Consider the following 25,640-nt stretch of genomic DNA (forward strand, 5'->3'; position numbering starts at 1 on the left):
CCTAGTTTAAATAGCTCTTATAGCCGTCCAAAATAAGCAATCTATAGCTACCTATAGAACGCGCCTATATATACGCGTTAAAGGGCTTCAACTACTCGAGGCTAAGCACGTTGTTTATCTATCTATTCTCGGAGACCGTAAGCTTCTAATTCCGTAGTATATCTACCTCTTCGTACTATACTAAAATGTAGATACGCTCTTTATAGATAATAAAGGGCGGGGTCGAGTAGCTAGCGGTATAGATACTCTAAAGAACTAAAACCTACTCTCTATTACTAGGCTAAATAGCCGTAGGGCGAGAGCGTCGTTCTAAGCTAGTAACGACTTTTATAGAGCTAAACACGCCTATTTAAAAGCCCGTCTTATCGAAGTTATAGATATTGCCGTTATATACGCTATATTTAGTAATTGTCTCTTATATAAGCTTAAACTAGGCGCTTATAACTTCTAGATCTTTCTAGAGTATTTTCTAATGGTCCTTCGCTCGGTTAAAGGCCGTTTTAAGCTCGGTAGAGCGTAAAACGAATCTCTCTACCTAGTTCTTACCTACCGGATCCGCGTCGCGTTTACCGAGTAGCTTATCCGCTATATCTACTACCTCGCTAAGAGTAGGCGTAAATCCTCGCGAATCGAGGTCGAGGATATATCGAATAATCGTCTGTTCTTTAGCTAATGTAAGTTTGTACTAGATAGGGCGAGTATCGACGCGAGGAGTAATTCCGTAGTACCGGCTAGTTAGCGTCGAATAAGGTACGTAATATACTATAGCTACGTATAGGAGACTCGGAAATTGGCCCTAACGATAGGTAGAGAGGGTAAGAGCAATTCTGCCTTCTTTATTAGACGATTATATATTATGTTATTGAGACATAGTACGATAATTAAGAAGTTAGTCGTACTAAGACAAAATTCCTAGCTTACTATTGTTCCTAGCTTACTAGTACTTTACGTTATAGAGAATTTACGCGTTTTAATACTCGGAGCTACTTAAGACTATAGATACGATAAGTAGTTATATAATATATATTATATATACGGGTATTACTAAGGTATAACTAATCTCGAGAGTAAATAGCGACTAAGCTAAGCCGGCTAGTTATAGGTAAATAGTAATAGCCGCTAATTATATAGACTTATAATACCTAATACCGTATAACTTATATTAGAAGTAGTCCGAGTATTTACTAACCTTCTCCTTACGTCTTAATAAAGCCTAACTTTCGTCTTCCTCTTCCTTCTCTCTCTAGGAACTAACCTAGATTATACCGTATTATCTAATCCTATATCGAGCGTCGCTATACTAATATAATATACTCGTAATCTAAGTCGTACTTACCGTTACTATAAGTACTAGCTTAGGCCTAGATTTAAGCTTAAGCCTATCGAGCGTTCCGCCCTCTAATTCTCTAGTTATTAATCTACTAGTCGCCGATAATAGTAAAGATAAAGAGAAGGACGACGATAATAATCTCGATATAGAAGGAGATACGGTAATAGGTAGTAATAGCTCTCTTATAATACCGTCTAGTATTCCTAATAGGCTAATTTCCGAGCTTAGTATCTATAAGGAACATATCGAGTTACCTATTATCGCTCTATAAGATAAAGATGTATAGGAGGACTAGCTAGATAAAGAGCTTAGCGACGATAACGAGCTCGAAGAGGAAGAATAAGAATAGCTAATATCCAATATAGCTAAAGAGGACGCCGAGCCTAATAAGAATCCTACTATTACTAATACCGTAGATCTAGCCTATAAGCTTAGACTTTAGAAGGCTAAGCTAAAGAGGTATATCTAGGCTCTATAGTCGTAGCGTATTAGTATACGGAGTCTAGTCGAGTTATATTTAGTAGAGCTAGGTTATAATTGCCGTAACCGTACTAATATAATCCGCGATATTCTACTATAGAAGTCCTTAATAAGCGTTCGTATCGTCGAAAAAGAATTAAAGAGTCTAATTAGATAGCCGTTCTATAATAGGTACGACCTAGCTAAGAGCTAATATAAAGAGAGCTTATAGGATATCCTCGAGATTATTAAGACTACGACGTCTATATAATAAGTTAGTATATATTACCGTTATGTCCTTTGTTATTAAGAATTATAGGTTATTAGGTTAAGGAATAGGAGATTAAGAGTTACGTAACTAGAGTACGTAATAGAGTAGAATAGCTAAGAGCTAAACTAGGGAACGAGCTAAGGAATAATCTAGGACATAAGCTAAGGCCTACTATATAGAAAGTAGAGGCTAACGACAAATAATATAGCGTAGACAACCCTATATATAGAGGCGGAAAACTTACTAGGGGATAACGAACACCTAGCCCGGGTATATAAGAACACTATAGTATAGCTACTAGAAGGGCTAAAAGCGCTATTATACTAAATCCCGAAGACAATCTAATAAGTAATATAGAAGGTAGCCTAGAGACTAACTATATAGATAGATAGATTTAGTATGACTTAAGTCGAGTATAGTCCTCCTTCTATAGCTTCCTAAGTACTACTATTATTAATTCTCTATACGGCTTTGGGTAGTGTTATTATCGTAGGTATACGGTAAAAAGGGCTACTAGGCTCGGGACGATTTCCTTCTTATACTCTTTTAGTAGGAGGTTAGGTATCTTATCTAGCCCTAGGGCTTTTCGTCCCTTAAGCTTGCCTATAACTCCCTCTACTGTCTCTAGGGTAACCGCCTAGTCTATTTCTAATAGCTCCGGGTACGTTATCGAGTCTATATTAGTAAGGTCCGCCTCTACGTATATCGAGAAGAAGTGATCGGCTAAGGCTCTAGCTTTATCTCTAGGCGTAGTTTAGGTAACCTCTTCGCGGTTTACGATTAGGGGGAAGTAGGGAGCCCTTTCTCCTCGGGTGATCTTACCTATTTAGTAAGTCTCTATATTTACTCTAGGTGCTCTATAAATATCCCTACTATCGCTCTCTATTCTTATAGTTTGTCGCGCTGTATCTATACCTTCTTATCCTATACCGCGCGGCTATATCAAGCCTTTACTTCTTAAGTAGATTCTTCTATCTATTGTCTCCTTACCTTCCTTACTTCCTTTACCTTCGTAGTATATGCCTAGGTCTAGTAAGGCTTCTAGTAGGTCGAGGGTTCGGGTAGTAGTATATATTGTTCTACTACTTACTAGATTATAGTAGTGACTTATTCTACTATATAGTCTAACTAGGTTGTCGTCTCGAGGGTCTAGTTCTACGGTAGGTTTACTATAAGGTATTACCGTATTTCGTCCTATTAAGCTTTCTTTTAATTACGGCGGGCTTCTCTTATAGGCTCCTCTATAGCTTTTACGTCGAGCGTTATCTATATAGAGATATAGTTAGAGGATGCTTCTAGTACGTAGTTTAGCCGGTAGTTAACTAGTCTTTCCTTAAGTTCCTATAATAGGAAGTATAGGTCGATTATACTCGTACTTATACGCGCCTTCTACGTCTCTATTCTCTTTAGGGTTACTAGAGCTATTCTGTATCGTATAGTTATATCGAGTAGCTATCCTCCTAGGAACGTATATAGGGGAGTAAAGTCGAGCCCCTATTAAGGGTAGTAGAGGTTAAGGTCGCCTAAGAGTATATATTATACTCCTTAGTATAGGGCCTTCTCTAGGTAGATAAGGGTCCCTATTTCCTTACTCGTACGGCTCTATAGTAGTAGGTTATAGACACTATAGATCTAGATAGGTCCTTAGGATATATCGATCTAGATTGATATTAAGTCGCCTCGTCTTCCTTACTATAGTTATAGTATAGTCTCCTATATATTAAGGTCTTTCGTCTTACTAACGTAGATATATATCCTTAGCGTTACTCCCCGCTCGCCCGTAATAACTATATAGTATCTCTTATTATTATACGTAGCTAGGGACTCTATATATAGGTTGATCTATAGTTCTTCTATTACGACAACGTAGTACTATAGTAGGTCGGGCTTCTATAGAAAGTAGCGTTATACCTTATCCTTACTCTTATTTATATTATACTATATAATTATTATATTACTATATTATATTATTCGTTATTATTAGTCAGGTCTATCTCTATACTTATATATTCTTCCTGGGCTTATATACCTTAGGTTCCTAATCTAATTAGCTATAGCTAAGATTAGAACGACCCGACGATTTGTATTTAGCCTTACTTGTTTACCGCCCGGCTAAGGTCTCTCGGTCTTCTAGGAGGCGGGTATATTAGTACTAGGTCGTCCGTTCTCTTATACTTACTTACCTTAAGCCCCCTATAGAGCCCTACTCCCTTCTAAGGTTATTATTACTTATTACGGGTAGCCCGCGACCCCTTACTATAGCTACGTCGGCCCGGGTAAACCGCGGACCTTCCGTATCGGGTTAGTACGGCTTGGCTTTACTTTATAACTTCGCCGCGCCTCGCGCTCCTCTTTCGTAGCTTCGTAGAATAACAACTCTCTTATTCGGACCCTATAGTACGCGCGCCCTTATAGTTTATTCTACTACCCTACCTAGATCGCGGATCTAGGTAAGGGACGCGTAACAATAGGAATAGACAGAACTATAGAACTCGAAGGACGCGTAGAGTCGTATTAGAATATAGAATACGGTAAGGCGTATAGCGCGTAAATACCTAGAGAACGTGACGCGGCGATATTATTAGTAGGTAGTCGCGCGCTCGTAGACAGTTAGGAAATAGGCATCGTTACGCCTCCCCCGAACCTAGATAATATAACTTTATAGACGAACGGCGGTATACTACCGCTACTAAAGGCTAAGAGTAAAGGTAAGTAGCGTATATCTCTTTTCTCCGACCTCGCCTCTTTCCCTTAGAGTTAGATATAGGACGGTAACCGGCGGGTTATAGTAGACACCGGTGTCGCGCTATAATAGGAAATTGATAAAGCTTACTAGAAAGCCTTCGAGCGAGAGAGAAGGTAGTAAGATTGACTTTATAGAACTATTCGAGTTTAAGCTCGAAGAGAACCTAGGCGGCGACCTAGACGAGATGTACCTATTACTCGACGAGGTAGAGTATGTTCTCGTATCCGAATACTAGAATATTATACTAGACAAACTTACGACCCTCGTATCCTAGTACCCGAAGACTACCTACGACTTTGTACTATAGGTAGTAAATATAGCGATTACTAAAGGTAGACAACTCGGTATAATAGAGCGAGCTAATAACCTCTAGAACACCTAGTATACTACGCTATATACCGAGTATAACCGTATCTATAAGATACTACGAAGCGAGGAGGCTATAATATAGAAGATGGCCGTAGACCTAAAGAGTAAGAAGGATTATAACCTAGCAAAGTTATAAGAGGTAGAGAAGAAGTATAGGGAGGCTAATAACCTATATAGTAATTTAGCGAGATTTACGAAAAGGAGATAAAGAAGATATAGGATGCCAAAGCTAAGAACTAGTCTCTATAGAAGCAGGTTAACGATCTAAAGACTCGACTCTAAGCTACTAAAGACACTATATAGAAGAGAGGTAGGGGCCGCTCTAGTCGCCGACCCTCCTATTTACCTCCGCGCGAGACTTTACTTAAGTAGCTAATACGTAAGTATCGTAAAGCTACTAGTAGAGGCGGCGGCGGCGGAGGCGGTAGTAATAATAATAATGACGGTAATAGTAATAACGACTAAGGACGTAATAGAAACCGTCTACGACCTAATAATAATAACGGTCGCGACTCTCGAGCGCGTAATACCCGTATATAGACTCCCCTAACCGAACTTTTAGAACGCCTCTTTACTATTAACCGTACTCTAATACGCGGTATCGAGGTTAGTAAGGGCGTACCTAACCCGAAGTACTTTAAGAACGATAACGACCCTAACTTCGATAGTTAGTATAGTAGCGTGCTTCTTAAGCTAACTATAACTACTTTTCGCTCCGAGGTAGATGGCCTACGTTTTATATATAGATAGACATAGGGTGACCCTTAGAGAAGTATTAAGCCGAGGATCCCCGTACCTAGACAACAATTATTTAACGAGTTCAAGACTAGTAAAGAACTACTAGATTAGATAACGCGCTAGTACGGTACCTATAACGAAGGAACTAAGGCTATAGTTAATATCGCTACCTATAAGTAGGAGTAGGGCGAGACCTTTATTACCTTCTACGCTCGCTACTCGAAGCTACGTACTTAGATAGAGTAGACCGACGAGACTAAGCTAATGCTTTTCCGTAACCGTCTAAACCGTAAGTACTTTATTAAGACTTTCGGCGATAGGGAAGTAGATAGACGCTTATACGATATATAGGATGTTATTAAGGAATATACGGTATTAGATAAGAGCTTCTACGAGACCGACCGACTATATCTATAGAAGGAGCGCCTATATAGTAACCCTAATTCGAATAATAACGGCGTATAGGGCGGTAGTAATGCCGTAGGCGACGTAGCTACTAGTACGACCGCTATAATTGTCTAGCGACTACTACAATACGTAGGTACGAAGAAGAAGGAGGACCTACCGGTTTACTTATAGAACCTGCCTTTATTAAACCGTAAGTAGCGTAAGGACCTTAAGAAGTAGGGTAAGTACTACCGCTACCGTATAGGCTCGTACGTATTAACAAACCCCGAATGCCCGATATATAGTTACGACGGCGACTACCGCCCTCTACGTCTACAAAATAACGCGAACGCTAACCCGAACCTTAGCTCCCTTACTACCGACCTATAGTAATAGGGAAATGGCACGACCGCTACCTAAGCGTAGTAGATAGCGGTTAGTAACCGAACTTTCTAAGACAGAAAGAGTATAAGATTAAGAGATATAGAATATAAGAGATAGACTATAGTAAGGAGCTTAAGATATCGATATATATACTAGATAAGCAATAACTAGCTATATACTCTTATATAGTATTACCCGTAATAATATAATATAAAAAGGCTCGCGGCCTTATAGATTCTACCTCTACCTCCCTCTTTCTTAATTAGAAATTTATACGTAAATATATAACCCCCTTAAACCCTTTAACAAAGAACAGACGATTAATACTAGGAGATAGATCGGCTATAGCTCGTTAGATTATATATATAGCCCTTATAGACGTAGTTATCGGCGGTTATTACGAGTAAATACTATACTACGTTACCGACCTCGAATACGACATCGTCTTTAGACTACCGTAGCTCTCCGCGTATAACCTAAACATCGTCTAGGAAACTAGTGAGGTAGCGTTTAGATCTAACTACTACTTCGGTTACTATCTATATAATAAGACATCAATAATAGTACAATCTCTAAACTATATCGGTAGAACCTAGTAAACAAAATATAGACTAAAGCCCTTTACTAGCGAATTAGTAGGATTTATAGCCGGAGGGGCGGAGCTGAAGATGTCCGCTCTAGAGGTAGATAAAGAGGTAGATTACTAGGAAGTCTCGTAGCGCGTATAGGAGATATACGCGTACCGGCCTAGGGCCGAGTACTTCTATATTATGCCTACAGGGCGCGGAGAGAACAATAATAACGAGAATAGCCTTGAACTAAGCGCGATAGTAGCTAATAACCTAGATTAGCTCTTAAATAAGCAGTTCAACTACAATCCTAAAGAGAAGCTCCCGCCTATATACTACGACATTATAGATACTTTCTTAGTAAAGGACTACGAGGGACTCCTACCTTACTAACTAGGTATCGACTACGAGATTTATATCAAACCCGGTAGACCTTAAGAACCGCTATATCAAAAGCTATACGGACTAGCCGAGAAGGAGAATAAAGCCGTTAAGAAATAGTTACTCGAATAGACTTTAGAAGGTAAGGTACGTAAGGCCGGTTAGAAAACAAGCTAGCTACCGGCACCGGTATTAGTAGTAAGAAAGCCTAGAGGAGGGCTACGAGTATATATTAACTACCGTAGGCTAAACGCTATTACTATTAAGAATCGCTAGCCTATTCTATTAATATAGGAAACGCTTAACCGTATATACGGAAAGAAGTACTTTACGAATCTAGATATTATAGTAGCCTTTAACAAGTTACGTATCGCGGAAGGGTACGAGTAGCTAATAGCTTTCGTAATACGCTACGGTATATACAAATGCCTCGTATTACCGTTCGGCCTCTATAACGGACCCGTAACCTTTTAGTTATATATTAATAAGGTTCTATAGGAACATCTAGATGACTTTGTATTAGTATATCTAGAAAACGTCCTTATCTTTAGCGACACTCTAGAGGAATACGTCGAACACGTACGAAAGGTATTAATTAAGCTACGAGATACCGGGCTTACTATTAATATCGATAAGTCCGAGTTCTACTAGGAACGTATAAAATATCTAGGCCTTATTATTATACCCTAGGGTATCGAGATAGAACCGGAGAAATTGGAATGTATATAGACCTAGGGAGCACTAACTAATCTTAAGGATGTCTAAGCCTTCCTAGTATTCGCGAACTTCTACCGTAGGTTTATCGAGGCCTTCTCTCGTATTCCATCCCTATTAACTAACCTAACAAAGTTAGATAGGCCTAGTAATCATAAGAACCGTAGAATCAACTAGACTAATGATTGCTAGAGGGTATTCGAGGCGTTAAAAGTAGCGTTTAGTAAGGCTAGTATACTAGTATACTATATACCGGGTAGATAGACCGTCGTCGAGACTGACTCCTTAGACTTTATTAATATAGGTATACTCTGATAATACGACGAGTAGGGAGTGTTATATCCTATAGCTTTCTATTTAAAGAAGCTAAGCCCCTAGGAGTATAATTACGAGATCTATAATAAGGAACTCCTCGCAATTATTAAAGTATTCGAAGAGTAGCGCCCGGAGCTTACTTACGAAGTAGACGAGGACGGCAATCTAGTCAAAGTGTTTATAGACTACAAGAACCTCGAATATTTTATGACTACGAAGTAGCTAAATTGCCGACAAGCGCGATAGGCAGAATTTCTATTACAATTCAACTTCTAGATTATATACCGCCTAGGTGTATAAGGAACGAAGCTAGATAGCCTAACGAGACGTAGCTAGAACCTTCCGTAGGGGGTAGACGATCCGAGAAATTAGTACTAGTATTAGACATTGCTTCCGCTAGAGCGATTTCTTAATATCGACTCTATACGAGCTACTATCGAAGATACGCCTAAAGAAGAAGAGACGACTCCCCTAAATCCTAAAGCAATCGAGTTCATTCTAGAACTAGAACAGGTACTACAAACATAGCTAGTACTAGCTTAGGAAGTATAGACTACGAATAAAGCCGAAGTCGAAGCCAAACTCGAGTACTATATAACGACTACTTACGCCCTAGACTAGGAACTTAAGGCAGTAATTAAGATACTACGGAAAGATAGTACTATCCCTCTACTCTTATAGAAGGCGAAGCTACACCTCACGTACTATAAGGTAGATAATAACATGTTATATATATATAAAACTAGTACGATAGTTAGAGCCTATAGGTACCCGATAACTAGGCCCTACGGACTCGGCTTATTAGAATAAATTATAACGCTCTAGTAGTAGGATATCTAGGACGAGCTCGAACCTATAAACTCGTAGCACGAGAATTCTACTGGCCTAGCTTAGTAAGGATAGTACGTAGATATACCGCGAATTGCCGTATATACCGTACGACGAAATCTCTATACCCCTAGCTACCTAGATTATTCTACCTACTTTAAGTACCGGACCGACCTTAGAGGTACATCGCGGTAGACTTCGTAGTCGGACTTCCTAATAGCACCCTCGATAGCATAACCTATAACAATATTATAACCGTAGTAGATAGGCTAACGAAGGAAGTCGAGCTAATTCCGATCGGACCGATAACTAACGTGCTTTACTACCGAGCGGGCTATACTACTAAGCGGGCCACTTTTACTATAAACTATACTACTTCTATAGATATAGCTATACAACTACTATTATAGCGTATATTATCTTTAAACGAGGCCAAACTGACCTTAGCTGTCTAGGCCACGAAACGCGACGCGACAATTACGAATCGACTTACTATAAAGGTATACGACGCGTCTCGAACTATACTAGGGTATCGATTGAATAGACGACCTCCTCGGGGTGACTACGAGCCTAATTCGAAGAAGCTTATAGAGCTAGAAGAGAGGGTAATACTTAAGTATATACTCGAGCTAGATCTTAGAGGTTTCCCGCTATTAAAGGCTAGTATACGAGCAATAGCCGATTTATTACTATAAGAGAAGGGTCTTAAGCCCGCTAGTCTCAATTGGATAGATAGGTTTATTAGGCGGTATTGTAAGCTAAAGGTTCGTATAATACGTAGATACGATCGTTAGCGAGCCCTAATAGAAGATCTAGACGTTATCGAGAGGTAGTTCTTGCTTATACGTAATATAAAGGAGAAGTATAGCATCCTTAACTAGGATACCTATAACTTCGACGAGATAGGGTTTATAATAGGTGTCATTACGTCTTAGAGCGTCGTTACGGGTTTAGAAAGGCGTAGTAGAAAGAGGAAGGTCGTTTAATAGGGTAACAGAGAATAGGTAATAGTGATTAAGACTATCTATATAGACGGAATAGCGCTCCTACCCTACGTTATCCTTATAGGCAAACAGCACATTAGTACCTAGTACTAAGACGGCAACTTAGGTCTAGACTAGACAATCGAGCTAATAGAGAACAGCTAGACTAACAATAAGTTCGGTATACGGTAGCTAGAGCATTTCTAGAAGTATACTATAGCTCGTACGACTAGGGTATAGAGACTACTTATTATCGATAGCTACGAGAGCTACAACTCGAAGGCATTCTAGAATCTATATAAGGAATACAAGATCTTGGCCCTATATATGCTATCGCACGCCTCGTACTTACTCTAGCTATTAGATGTAGGTTGCTATTCGCCTTTAAAGAAGGTATACGGTACTTAGCTCTCGGGCTTAGCACGCTAGCGCATTACTTATATCGATAAAGTAGAGTTCCTACGCGCCTTCCGGGCAGCCTATAACGCTATAATTAGACAGGAGAACATCCTATCGAGCTTCAGAGGCGCTGGTTTAGTTCTATTTAATCTATAGGTAGTAATAGACAAGCTTAATATTAAGCTACGTACGCTAACCCCTCTAGCTCCGGACTCTACCCCTTAGGAGTCGAAGACACTACGAACTATAAAAGACTTCGACTCTTAATCGATACTAGTAACGAACAAAATGCGTGCCCGGGCAGGTTCATCGCTAAACTCGTTATAGGAAGGGGTATATTAGCTTATAAAAGGGAGTAGAGAGATAGCGCATTAGATAGCTCTTATACGAAGCGAGATTAGTGAGCTACGTAAGTCTAACGAGGCCCTTATATAGCGAAAAGCACGAAAGCGCAAGTATATTTAGTCTAGAGGGTCTCTAACCTTCAATAAGGCGTCGCAATTAATACCTCTAGAGGATACTAGGAGGCAGGAAGTGAGTAGAGAGTCGCTAGATAGTGTTCGGCTAGTACTAAGGCTACGACGCTATAAGCAATATAGCAAGTCGGGGCATAACGTACGTACCTATTAAGTAGACTTACTAGATAGCGAAGAATCTAAAGAGGAATTATCCTCCTAGTAACGATTCTATAGGATGTCGTCGTATTAAGATACCGTCGTAATTAAAGTAGAAGTAGTATAGTTCTTAGTAAAAGTAGCCCGCTCGGTAGTATAGCCCGCTCGGTAGTAAAGTACGTTATATAGAATACGGTAAGACTTTTCCTTAAGTATATATTCTCTCGACGCGGATTTCCTAATACTATTACCTTAGACCGCGGTAAATAATAGGTTACTACCTTCTAGAAGAAACTTTGTAAGATAATTCGTATAAGTCGTAAGCTAAGTTCTTTATACTACCTAGAAACTAATAGATAGTCGGAACGTACTAACTAAGTAATAGAATAGTATCTCCGTATATTTACTAACGAGGTATAGAATAACTAGGCAGAATAGCTTTGTCTAGCTTAGTTCGTAATCAATAACTACCTTTCTTAAACTACTAGTATGTCGCTATTCTACGCTACTTTAGGCTACTACCCTAAGTTTATAGAGCGCGTAGACCTAAGCGGTAGAAAAGAGGGAGGACTAACTACTCTCTAGCGACTAGATACGAGATCGGCTAAAGCCTTCGTACGCCGGATTTACGACCTTTATAAGCACCTTTAAGAAAATATACGGATGTTATAAGCTCTCTAAGCTAAAGTAGTAAACCGCTACCGAAGTATCCCGCTAGACTATAAAGTAGGCGACTAGGTATACCTAAGTACTAAGAACATCCGTACGACTCGACTATCTAAGAAGCTCGATAGAAGATACGCTAGCCCGTACTAGATTATAGAAGTTATACTAGCTAAGCTCTTATATAAACTAAGATTGTCGGACGCTATAGTAGGACTCGATAACTACTTTTACACCTTGTTACTTAAGCGAGCGGATCATCCCGACTTCCTACTACTCGAAGGCTAGTATCTAGTACTACTACCGCCGATAACTATCGAGCCCGATACTACCGAAGCCGATATAGTCGCTAATATAGTCGTAACACCTATATATATATATAAGGTAGAGAAGATCTTGGATATTTATACCCGTAAGTAAGTAGGCAAAGTGAAGAAGGAGTAGAAGCGTAAAGTAGACACTTAGTATAAGGTGAAATGGCTTAGATATTAGAATAAGGAGGATAGTAAGACCTAGTAACCGGCTAAGAATATACTTAAATACGCGGCCGCCGCTGTTATAGACTTTCACTATAACCGGCCGGAGTTGTCCACGCCTATAGGCTTCGTAGCTCTATCTAATTAGGTCCCCCTAAGCATTTCTCGAAGGGAGCCGGTCGCGGATAGGCTAGTTATAGATAGACTAGATATAGATATGTTACTAGACGATGACAAGGCATTAGAGGATGATTGGACTTTCGCACGGTTATAGAGTAGCACGGGCAAGTGGCCGCATAAGATAGACAACGCTCAGAGGACTGAGACGCGTTTTGAGAGGGGGGGTACTGTCGCGGGCAGCCCGCGACCCCTCACTGCAGCTGCGTCGGCCCGGGTGAACCGCGGACCTTCCGCACCGGGTTAGCGCGGCTTGGCTTTACTTTATAACTTCGCCGCGCCTCGCGCTCCTCTTTCGTAGCTTCGTAGAACAACAACTCTCTCATTCGGACCCTACGGTACGCGCGCCCTTACAGATTTGTTATTGTTATTACGCAATTTGTCGGGATAGTTTAGCTATTTAGCCAAATTCTTCGTAGCGCGTGTATAATGTTTAGCCCAGACCTCCGTCAGCTATAGTCGGAGGTCTGGTTCCGAGACCAACATGATCAAGGATTCAGCCCTGTAGCCAGATTGTATTTGCAGAATGCTACAAGGCTGTAGTTGCTATCGAGCGCCTACTTCACGACTAGCAGCTTTTAGTTGACCACATTGGGCGCCACTCCGTTGCGAAGGAAGTAACAGCTCAATCGAGGGCAAAGCGCAATTGCTGTCAACCGCGGACCAGCAAAAGAGGTGATCAGCAGCTTTATTCATTGTGGTCGCGACGCGCTGCACATCACATGCGACTCGCGGACCCCGCAGCCACTAGCGCCTTTCGCGCAGGCCCGTGCTTTCCACGCCACAAAATTTCTCAAACCCTACCTTCAACCATCTTCCCTTCTTCCCTCAACAAGCAGAGTGCTCACAGCAGCTGCATGACACGAACCGCGCTCAGCCTCCCCACCACGTCCTTGCTTAACAAGCACCTTCTGCAATACCATCTTGCGACTCCTACAAGGCTTCGCTGACGGGGCACTGTGGTGGCGATGTGGTAGCCGTGCTGCTCTGCGCTGACTTGCACATACGACATGCAAGCAATGGGACGGCTCGTGAAGGATGTCAGAGTCAGGTGGCGGCAACACGTATAATGGGATGCTTGTGATGTGGTCGTCTTCGGACGTCGAACCGCTCTGCCCTGTGCACCACGCCTGCGACGTCCAGATCGACTGTCGCAAAGCTTCGCGCGAATGTATGCGGTCGAGTTGAGCGCCTACGCCGGATTTATGCCGTCCACAACAGGTACTGTATACGGGTGTCACTGATGCAGTCTTTTGGCAGCTGTCCCTACGTCCCGTGGCTGAAGAGGGCGTTATAGCTTAGCTAGGCTGACGACATCAACTCGATCTGTCATGGCCAACATATGACATACTGATACATCGACATCAGTATCATGTCCTGACCTTTTTCATCAGTCGTTCGAGTATACTCAAGCGTCTGGAGAAGAGCCGGCTGGGTTGCGGAACACATGCACCATCACAAGCCAGCCTTGGCATGCAGGATGTCTGTGACATTGCTTTCACGAAGATGTAACAGATGCCCTGATAAAGCAACAGCTATCATTTCCTGACATTTTCCATAGTACTGAAGGTGGAAAAGCACAATCTATCGTCATTTGCAACGAGGAGTCTCGGCACAAACCGGGGCTTGTGTTGAAAGCATACCTTGCCACTTCGCTGCTAAGTAAGGAATGACTGCCAAGGCCCAGCATATCCGTATATTTGCAATATATCTTAGGGTAGTAGCCAGTAGGTCAAACATGTGGCTCGCGAGGATATATCGAACCAAAGTCGTCCCGCAAGCTGCACATCTCCAGTGCAAAAGGCAATAGAACAACTACCCTTGATCAGATTGCTACCTGGACAGCCTCGGGACCATCTACGCCCTTGGTTACATGACCATCTCGAGTGCCCTGGCTCCATGTTTCAGCAACCACAAAATGTGCTGTTAGCGGTTGTGAACCTCCAAGAATAAGCGCAGCGGTGTGGAGCTCTATCTGGCATCTGCTAGCTTGTCGCGAAGGCGTGCGATGCACGCTACACGTTCGATTGTCCGTAACCTGCTACTCCGGCTACGAACGATATTAATACGTAGTAGTAACTACGAGTTCGCCAACAGGCACAGCGCGGCTAGTACGTAACACCAAAACTTGATTGCTTAGTCGGGGTACCTTTTGAAAACGGACCAATAAGAGGCGGCGCTAAGGCTAGTTAAAGGCTGGTAATAGAGCTCTACTCCCTCCTCGCTGACGCCACCACCTACGCTCGAGTGTTCGCAAGCTCACACGTCGCTACAGTGTGGCTAGCGCTCGTCGGTCGCTACGCTTAATCACTATGGCGCCTTACCACGCCGCCATCCGGCCAAGAACAGTGGTCGAAAAGCCATTATTATGGATCCGTACATACAGTTGATCCGAGCAGATGCCATAAGCGAGACTTAGTGTACAGAATGGGCTCTTATGCTCTACAGTAAAGTCGGCAAGGTGAGTAGAAGGCATTCCACCACGGATGGTCGTCGAAATAGCTAGGCGTCGAAGTTGTACATGAGAGGTAATAATAAGTAATGATTGGTACATTATTGAAGCATAAGGATGAAGGCCATATATCGATCTGTAGAATGTGCTTTTCTTGGCAGCAGAGCCTCAATAGTGCAAAAGGTGCAAAAAGGAACAACCGCCCTTGATCGATTGGCACCCGACGTTGTCGCTGAGGAGGAACCGATCACTGGTCACTAGCAAGCAACATCCACAGGCTTTCAGCGAGGCAATCAATTCGCATGACGCTCTACACCTGCGCCAACCCACCAAGGACGGTTGTCGAGAAGCACCCTGAATCCATCAGATTAAGTTACTTGGTACCCGCCAGTTGACATGTGATGCCGCATCTCGTGATTGAGTCAATGTATGGGCGATAGAGACATCCTTAAAGACCATATACTGCCATGCAGTGATTCCATAACACTACCACTACCAATACCGGCCCCAAAGCTACAAGAAGCCAAAACATTCCCCAGCATACTCTACAGTACGCCACAAGCGTCTTGTCAAAGTACTCATCAATTTGTACAAAAGTATAATGTAATCCTGGTGTCCATGCTGACCATTTCTGTGAGCCTAGCTCGCTCCAATCAACATCTCCATAGTTGCGCCTCACGTATATCGTACACCGGCTGGAAGTCTTCTCGAGATTCTGATGAGTCCAGAGCAGCGGACTTATAGTACTGCCCACTCCAGCACTTCCAGCGCCATGAGGACCAGTAGCAGTGTGCTGGGGAAGAGGACGATAACGTAGCTGGCAACCAACAAGCTCGACATGGCACCCATGAAGACATTGTTGATTTGGCAGATTTGTGCCAGCTGCAGTGCGGAGGGTGCGCCAGTAAGCAGGAAGCACACAATGATGAAGATCGGGTCGTCCATGATTGAGACTGGCACGTACTTGGCCGTCAATGCCAAAACAGGTGCCATGATGATGACAGGGAGGAGCATTCGGCTGAGCAATGATGCATAGAGAAGCTTGCGCTCTTCCTTCTTCTGCGCGGGCGAGACAGCGAGCTGGTCCTTGGGAATCGTGGATCGCGCGAGGTTTGCACCAAGGACAACCAGAATAAGCGGCACGGCGACACCACCACTTTGCGAGATGGCACGTGTGACGGAGTTGTTGATCAGTGTGCCTTTGGTGAAGAATGCTTTTTGTAGGCTGGGAATGCTTGCCACGATCAGTGCTGCAAGCATAGCCCAAAGCGGCGGGTTCATCTGCTGCCATACTCCAGCCCAGAACTTGCTGTTGTAGTAGCCTAGGAAGCTTAGCACCTTTTGCACCGGTGCGGGCAGGCTTCTGTACAGGTTGTTGAAGAATGTGCTGAGAGTGCCGTAGGTTCGTCGTCCTGCGCGGGCGGCTGAGTTTTTCACTCGATAGAGAGGCGCCTTCCAGCCCGACTTGCTCGCATCCGACACGTTTGAGCGGCTTAACAGAGTTCGATTAAAGTCAGGAAAAGCCGTGATGTGACCTGTCGACTCCTGTCGACCGACCAAGTTGCGTGGTTCAGTGCTGATGTCGTTGCCATTGGTGGGTGCTGCTGGGATGAGTTCTGGAGACCGATGTACGCCATTGGGGGTATGTGAGCCAGAGCTGAATCCGGAATCATTCCCGCCCTTTGCTGGTTTGCCGTGGCTGTCGAGTAGTGGTTCGTCGCTATACGGACCCTCCTCGATTGACCGGTGTTCCTCAGCTGCCTCCACTCGCTCTTCCTCCTCGTACTCCGACGCAGGTTTGAGAAGCACGTTGTATCCCCATGTCCATCGCAAGACTTGTCCTAGCTGTTGAAACACGAGCAGATATAAGATACCTCTCGCAGCCACTTCGTCGTCGTTGTCGCCAGGCACTCGGTCCCAATGCAAGCCACTGATAGTTTTGCTCAGACTGAGAACAAGTGAGATGGGCAGCGAGTTGGAGTTTCCGAAGACACCCATCGCCAGGATAAAGTTCTTCTGCATCTTCTTCTCTTTCTTCGCAAAGCCGAACACTCGTGCCATTGCTTGCGCACATAGCCATGAAACAATGGTCTGGATGATGAAGATGAATGGGATCACGCCAAGATCGGCCAGTTTGTCGGCGTTGAGTTGCCCGGCCAGCTTGCTGAAGATCAGGCAGGGTGTAAAGACCATCGTGTTGAGCTCTGCCACAAACTTCTGGCTGTTCGCGTCGAACATGCCCGTGACAGCGACAAGGAAACCCGGCAGCGCCACAAAAACGACTTCGAGTACGGCCTCAGACACCAGACCTGCTAGGTGGCCGAAGTTGGGATGTGAGTCGTGGGCTTTGAGGGCGTCCATTGTTGTGTTCGTGACGGCCTCCCAGATGGGATATTGTGCGTCGGGCGCTGCTTGTGCTAGTAATCCTCGGGGTTGTAATGCTGTCAGTGCCAGATTTGACAGTTCTCGCACTCGAAACGACTGAATGGGCTCGAACATGGCGACGTTGGAAGCAACGCGCGGCGTCGCGGCCGTGAAGGGGAAGTCGATGTGGCGTCAGTCGAGCGGGGTAGCAACGGATCGTGTCGTCGGTCGTCGTAGGTACATGTACTTTCGCGGTGGTGAATATAGCGTAGGGAGGTGTAGGTCGCCTGATGGAAGGGAATGGACGTGGTGTTAGTGCCTGAGCACAGAAAATTGTCGCAGGATGTCGATGTCGATCGCACGGAGTTGCCTGCGGGTCCAGAGTTTCTTTGTTACGTGATCGGCAGTTCCCGGGGCATCTACAGGTAGAGCTTAAAGCTCGACAGAACGGCGGGTGGTTGCGCAGATGCACCGGTCCACTATTGAATGTTGCGGATGACGGAAGTATGATATCGATCTGGACAACTACTCCCGATCATCGCTTGCACAAGACACCACGGCGGAGGTACAGCAGAGGCGCTGATAAGTTACAACAGTCATGGCAAGAGTATGCTAGGCTTGCATTGCTTGACTTGGCTCTTGGCCGTGGAAGATGTGTTGGCCAGTAACCGCGAAAGTCGGCAAGTGGCTTGACAGCAAACAGGGCGTGGATCGGGTCATCGGCGCGAAATGTTTCTATATACCAAGTATCAAGCCATACCATCCGGTATCTTCTGGTCACCGAAGCGTCGTGGCGTCTTCTCGCGGAACGTACAGATGGCGCAGCGTTGAGGCTAAGATAACGTTTGACGCTCCCGCTCGCTGTGCGACTTGGACCTTGTTTTCGCTCCTCGTGCAGAAGAGTTTCTGCTTGGCTGATGCGATTCCAAGACATCAATCAACATCAACACAACCTCCCTCATTACCCACCTTTCAACTGCTTGATGTCTTCGGGATCAAAGTCTGACGTGCCCAGTCGTACACTTTTGTCGCAGGCCGACCTACGACGGTCTGGAAGTCGTCGCGCACGGTGGCTTGGTACTGCAGTTGGCCGCTATCCCCGAGACGCATTGCCTGCACTGCGCTCTCCATGTAGAGCCGAGTACCAGCATCCGGGATTGATGATATATATGCCGAAAGCTGCTCGGAGCCGAGAACGTTGCTTTGATATCAATCCCTATAGCTTCAGTGACGATGGCGGCAGCTTGTGGACCGGTAAGAACTTCTGGGCTAAGGCTGTAATCGGCGCCAGCGTGCTTCTCCGGGCCTTCGCGAAGCAGCGACGGTGCCGATGTCAGCAGCGGAAACCCAGCCTAGTGCGGCTTCTCCCCACATCACATTGAAAGAGCGCTGCTCAATTGTGGATGGTTCGGTCACTAAGACAGAGTCCAGGATGACATTGGGGTGAAGGTTGGTCCATGCTAGCTTAGACGCTTTAATGTAGGTCTCGACCATATCGTGCCAAACATAGTGAGGAATGGCATCGTTGCCCGAGCTGTAGACACCAAGATGGACGACAAACTTGACCCCAGCAGGTTCAGCGGCGTCGATGAATATTTTGCCCTGATATAGCATAGCCGCCGTGTAGCCAGTGACCATGAAGACTCTTTCGACACCGTCTAATGCTGCCGGAAGAGTTTGAGGCTTATCGAGATCCAGAATAACAGCCTGTCGTCCTTCTTGACGCCATTGCTCGGCCACCTCGGCACGGCTAGTCGCCAGTCGCACCGTGATGCCCTCGTGCTCGTGGTGAGCATCAAGCAGCTCTGACGACGTGGGAGCCCACCCTGCCTGATGCGCCGATGACAAGTACTGTAGCCATGATGTCGAGTCTGAAAGATACAGAAGGGGGAGATTGTCTGCTTTCTGGCAATTCATGGTTCACATATACCTTATAACCTTCCGCACACAAGAGCTAGCATATCCCTTTGGTAACTCGCCGCAAAAGAGTTTCTGTTAGTGTACGAGCTCGACGAGATCAGGCACAACGCAAGAATGGCTGCAACCCTTACCCCCCCGATCTTTGATTCACCACGGGCCTTACACACAACCTGCAACGGGGCTCTTGACCACCGAAGGGACTGCAAAGGGATGGTCACAGTCGTATTCTGCAGCTTTCGCAACCTAGTAGTGGTTTCCGTACGACGAGTGCGTCTCGATGGGGCTCCGATAAAGCAGCGTCGAATGCCAGCAGGATATTGAAATGTGTGCAGCCGGCCATGTCCATTCTGTGATCGGGTTTCCCTTGTTTGTTTGGCTACTATTGGCACGATGTATCGAAACAGCTGCCACGAAGACACAGGAATTGGTTCTGTGTTGCCGACGACGCGGCTTTGTGTCTGCAGACTTTCCTCTTCATGCTTTCCTGTTACCTTGCGAGTGTCATAGATCTACATGTACTTCACCCTGTGACCGTCATACCTGTGATACGCTACGCTCACGCTATTTCCACGTGTTGAGCTGAATTAGCTTTGAAGCGTGAGGCTTTCGTTGGGCGCTCTTGTCGAGTCTGGAACAGACATCACATCGCAGCTGCACCGAAAAGCAGAGATACATGCGACGCTAGCAGAGAAGACTTGCACACACATCTTGTTGAACCCCGGGCTATCCGCATCCGCAAGCACTCCGCGAGCCGCGTTGCGTGTTGACCATTGACATCACCGCAGAGACACATCCCGGTGCTTCGGTTGCACAAGCGGCAGTGGCAAATGAAGTCTGCGTGGCACCTCCGGCTCGCATAAGTCTGCACCGCCACACCTCTATCTCGCTACTCGCTACTGTACCGCTCTCTGCACGTGGACGAGTCAACTCTCTGCCAGCCCTACGCAAGCACTTCACCTCTGCGCCTGCCAGGCCATCCGCCGAGTGACGGACACACACCTCAGCCGCCCTCCTCCCACTGGCCGGCACACCAAACCTACCGTCATCCGTGCAGCGCCGTCACCTTGCATCCTCTCCCGCCCCGCTGCAGCTATCACTATGGCCGACTCCCACGAAGACCCGACGAGCCCTCTCGACAGTCCCTCTCCTCCCACCTCGCCTGATGACATTGACGCATCACCGCTGCAGAGCCAGAAACTGCCCAGGCTCAGCGCGCCCAGAGGTACTTCCGATAACAGCATACCCTCCAGCATGTCGAGCATGACCGCCTCGTCCACCCCGCGGGGAACACTGGATGCTGCGCGGAGACCACCGGGAGCCTCTGTGCCTGGAAGAGGACCGCCCGCCGCCATGAACCCAGACATTGCTGCCAAGATGAAGGCATTTTCATTGTCACGAGCAGGTCCGCCCACCCCATCAGCAACCAGAGGTCCGTCCACCCCATCAGCAACCAGAGGTCCGTCGAGTCCACCGACCGCTACGGCTGTTCCGCCCATGGGTGGCTTTCCCTCAGGTTTCAAACTACCTGCTGCGCTTAACAGGCCCGCACCACCTCATGTGGCATCATCGCCGGCTGTTCCTGGAGCTAATCCGTCTGGGAAACTGTCGCTGGCAGAGAAGCGTGGCATGAAGTTGCCTGGAGGACTTCCTGGCCAGGCACCCGCTGCAAACTCTGCAGCACCAGCGGGTAGGCAGAAGCCGAAGATGACTCTCTCCTCTATGGGAGGTGGAGGCGCACCCAACGGCGACACTGCTCAACCGCCCAAACAGCAAACGCAAATGGACAAATATGCAGACTTCATCGATACCAAGACAGGAGCGCTAACGTTCAAGGGCAAAGCGACGGTGACTGGTGAGGGAATCGAGTTCTCTTCTGGCAAGAGCTTCAACATAAGCCTGGACGAAGTCGACACGTTGGATGAGTTAGGGAAAGGAAACTATGGAACGGTCTACAAGGTCAGGCATTCGCGGCCGAAGTATCGAAAAGTTGGTCAGGGTCTGGCTGGAAATAAGGCACGACCTGTGGACAGGGAAGAGGAAGCAAGTCCGAACTCACCTACGCGATCTGCAATACCGACACCGACTAGCGCTCTGACCGAGCAGGCGTATGGACGAGGAGGGACAACCGGCATTGTCATGGCGATGAAGGAGATGCGACTAGAGCTGGAAGATGCAAAGTTTCAGTCTATCATCATGGAACTTGACGTCTTGCACAGGTGTATATCGCCGTACATTGTCGACTTTTACGGTGCTTTCTTCCAGGAAGGCGCCGTCTATATATGCATGGAGTTCATGGACGGTGGCAGTATAGACAAACTATATGGAGATGGCATACCGGAGGGCGTACTACAGAAGATCACGTACTCAACGACACTAGGCCTGAAATCATTGAAGGAGGAGCACAATATCATTCATCGAGACGTAAAGCCAACGAATATTTTGGTCAATACGAAGGGACAGGTCAAGATTTGCGACTTTGGCGTATCAGGGAATCTTGTGGCCAGTATAGCGAAGACGAACATTGGATGCCAATCATACATGGCGCCAGAACGAATATCAAGTGGCGGCACAGCACAGGCTGGAGCTTCGGCAGAGGGAACATACAGCGTACAGTCCGATATCTGGTCACTGGGTCTGACCATCATCGAGTGTGCAATGGGGAGATACCCTTATCCACCGGAGACCTACGACAACATCTTCTCGCAGCTTTCCGTAAAGTCCACCATGTTTCATCTCAATAGGCGCATACACTAACGTATTCACAGGCCATCGTCGACGGCGAACCACCCGACCTCCCAGCCGACACCTTCTCCGAAGCAGCTCACGACTTCGTCGCCGGCTGTCTCAACAAAATTCCTAAACTCCGACCAACATACCCCATGCTCCTCCAACACGCCTGGCTCGCCGCCCTCGACAAACCAGCCACGATCCAAGAAGAGGACGAAGAAGCCGCCGAGGCTGCAGAAGCCAATGGTGAGACCCTTGAACCACAACAACCTCTTATCATCGAAGACCAAGCTGGTTTCATTGATCGTGAAGTCGGCGAGTGGGTCACCAACGCCATTGATCGAAGGAAAAGGGGCGTCATGGGCAAAAGTGCGAAACCTGCTTTGCATGCTGCGCCATTGGATGCAGTGGGCAGTCCGCAGGAGAAGCCAACGACTGGTGCTGTGGTAGTCTAAGTCGAGCGGTGAGGTGAGCACGAGAAACGAGATGACGGTTTGTTAGACGACGATGCGAGGCTGTGGATGTGTTCTATTCTTCTCCTAGCGTTGGTCCTGGTATCGGGCGGGCGATAGAGTCGTTTCTTGTTTTGGGTTTCTGTACAAGCGTGGGATTACCTTTTGCCTTTTGCTAGCGAAAAGCGGAAAGAGCGCTGGATTCGCGAGTAAGCTTGAGCATCTTTTGCGGAGGAGTCGGTCAGTCAGAGAGACCTGGGATACTACTTATCTTATGATGTGATACAGAGCAGAAGAAGAAAAAACGGAAGCATTGCATTGTGTAGATATCACGGCTGGAATATGAGGGATGTGGAACCTGGCAGATTTCTTTGGTTTCTCTTATGTTATGTTGTAATTTGCTATGGTACTTGGTGTGATGTCTGTGGTAAGGTATTGGTACATTCTAGTGAGCGATGGGAGCAAAATTTCGAGCAAGATCGCGTCGCGCAGCCAGACATGTCTCGAACGCCTGACTGCGGCTAAGGCAAGGCGTTCGTCTTTCTGCTTCATACTGTCCCTTCATCTGCCTAGTAGGAGCTCACGCACAGGCTGCATATGTAGATCCCCCTTCTCCATGTACTGGAGTGTGTCGCCGTGAAAGTCTTTGCAGCTACGCTCGAGTTGAGGCTCGGCTTGAGCTATCTCCATACAGACCCTTGTGGAAGCTAAATACGCGCGTCAATCCATTTATTTCAATTGAGTATGGTAACGTGACTTTTGTTTTAGCGTGTGTTTCTCGTGTTTAGCGAGCCAATGAATTACACACTACTCTAATTGCTTCCCTAAGGGTCTGAAGATAAAATGCGTAGTTTATTACGAACGTAACTATCGTAATACTATCTAGCTATAATATACGAGATTAATATAGATAGATAAATAGATTTGTCATTCCCCTGTTCTAGGACCCTATATGGCATATAAAGGTATATATCTATTATTATATATAAAGGGAAACCCGAATAGGTAAAAACCCTTCCTACCCCCGACTTCTCCTTATCTAGATTAGCTTTCCCTCTATACGTACGTAGTCTATGTCACTACCCCGTTAGCCCCCGCTCCTAGCCGGTCTCGTCGCGCTACGCCGTATCCTCTCTTCCTATACTACTCCTACTAGGCGGTACTGTTCTAGCTAGCCCTTCTCTAGTATCTAGTTCGTAATACGCTATAGGTCCTTAACGTTATTAAGAAGTGCCCTAATCGTCCGGTTCCTCGCCTTTACTATCTACTCCCCCCTTCCTAGCGACTACCTCGGATAGACGAGGGGTACGTACCGTATATTCTAGGAGTAATAGCCGTAGGGGCAGCTAGTATTTGTATATTCTAGAACCTTCCTCTATAATAGGTACCCCTAGAGGCCGATATGTTCGCTTCGTAGTTAGGTTACTATACTACTCTATACCCTCGTAAGGCGGTAGTAGATAAGCTTCGGGGGGTACTTAACCGCGGATTTTATAGCTAACTATACCCTAGGTTATCCCGCTAGCTAAGAGCGTCTACTATACCCTACAACCTAGTTGTTCTACCTCTCTTTCTATAGTTACTCTATAAACGATTTCTTACCTTCCTATTATACTACTAGCTATTCGTCCCTTACCCGGTAGTTCGGCTCGTTTCCGGGTCGAATACCCTTATACGCTAGTACTAATTCGCGGGCCCTTACGACTATACTAGCGATAACCTTCTATACTAGGTACTATACCGACTTGCCTAAGTAGGGGGTCCGTACTCTCTAGATTTATAGGTCGATTAGCGGTATAGCGGTCTCGTACTTAAGTATCCTTATTAGTATCGACTTATATACCCCGGTATTACGAATATAGGTTAGTAGGTATGTCGTACGGTACTAAGACTAACTTAGTATATACTAAGCTAGTCGAGACAATAGTACGGCAATACTACCGAGACACCGTACGAATAGTAGGAGCGACTTAGAGGATCTAAAGTCGCTTAGCTAGTTAGTACGAGACTGTCGGAGGAACTACTATCGTAGGATACGATATAGGTAAAACCGATAAGGCGTAGTGAAATAGAACTAGGACTAGAGCAATATCCCTCTATATAGGTATAAGAGATATAGTCTCTATACCGATAGTAGAGACACCTTTAGTACTAAATACTATTCTACTATATACCTTTATATACTATATTAGTCCTTCCTCCTTCCCTATTATATGTCCTGACTTCCGTATATATATATACTATACCTATTTAATAGGTTATAAGCCCGGGTTTACTTAATAGGACATCAATATACTAAGGAAGTACGTCGTAGGGTATTATACCCTATACCCAAAATCCGTACGGTAACGTACTAATAGACTCGGAGAGTCTAAGCTTATTCTAACTACCGTAGCTAAGTAGAGCTTGCTATATATCTAAGGCTACCTTCGCTATAGAAGACTTAACGAGTTACGAGGGCCCCCGGAAGGTCGGCCCTACCCTTACTCGTAAGAACTAGAAGCGCTAGTTCGTTATACTACGAGACTATCTCGAAAGCCGGGAGGTATTCTAGGTTATCGACGACTCGTCCGCTGATCTCCTAGAATCCGTTACGCCTAAGTTACTTCGAAGGCGAACGGTATAGCGAGATATACTATCTTAGTATATTTATCCGAGGAGGATAACTAAGAAATCTTAGACATACGAGATGCGAAAGAGATCTAGAAACTTCTATAGAAGAAGTATAGTAAGGTCTATAAGGTATACGTAGTAGCGCTTATAAAATAGCTAGTATCGTTTAAGCTACCGGACGATTAGACAATTCGATAAGGGTAGACATATCTAGGCAACCTATCTATATAGATAGATAGATAGATATTTCATTAAGCTGTTATAGTGCCCTTCGGCCTATATAGCTATACTATCTTGTTTTCGTATATA

At 45.4% G+C, this 25,640-nt stretch overlaps 4 protein-coding genes across 4 annotated transcripts; 2 read left to right on the forward strand and 2 right to left on the reverse strand.

Annotated features, from left to right (window-relative positions):
- Positions 1-14,276: 14,276 nt before the first annotated feature.
- On the forward strand, positions 14,277-14,476 carry CLAFUR5_20156 (uncharacterized protein; the record flags this gene model as incomplete). Its single annotated transcript, XM_059462993.1, has 2 exons — positions 14,277-14,311; positions 14,365-14,476. 2 exons carry the CDS (start codon positions 14,277-14,279, stop codon positions 14,474-14,476), a joined length of 147 nt encoding a protein of 48 aa, XP_059318900.1.
- Positions 14,477-15,993: 1,517 nt separating this feature from the next.
- Positions 15,994-17,754, reverse strand: CLAFUR5_03404 (uncharacterized protein; the record flags this gene model as incomplete). Its single annotated transcript, XM_047902552.1, has 1 exon — positions 15,994-17,754. One exon carries the CDS (start codon positions 17,752-17,754, stop codon positions 15,994-15,996), a length of 1,761 nt encoding a protein of 586 aa, XP_047757477.1.
- A 1,134-nt stretch (positions 17,755-18,888) lies between these two features.
- Positions 18,889-19,536, reverse strand: CLAFUR5_03405 (NAD(P)H azoreductase; the record flags this gene model as incomplete). Its single annotated transcript, XM_047902553.1, has 1 exon — positions 18,889-19,536. The coding sequence occupies one exon, from the start codon at positions 19,534-19,536 to the stop codon at positions 18,889-18,891; it is 648 nt and encodes a 215-aa protein (XP_047757476.1).
- Positions 19,537-20,637: 1,101 nt separating this feature from the next.
- Positions 20,638-22,721, forward strand: CLAFUR5_03406 (Protein kinase; the record flags this gene model as incomplete). The annotated part of the gene is made up of 2 exons (XM_047902554.1): positions 20,638-22,251; positions 22,305-22,721. 2 exons carry the CDS (start codon positions 20,638-20,640, stop codon positions 22,719-22,721), a joined length of 2,031 nt encoding a protein of 676 aa, XP_047757475.1.
- Between the last annotated feature and the right edge of the window lie 2,919 nt (positions 22,722-25,640).

Source organism: Fulvia fulva, chromosome 2, assembly GCF_020509005.1.
Source record: "Fulvia fulva chromosome 2, complete sequence".
NCBI lineage: Eukaryota > Fungi > Ascomycota > Dothideomycetes > Mycosphaerellales > Mycosphaerellaceae > Fulvia > Fulvia fulva.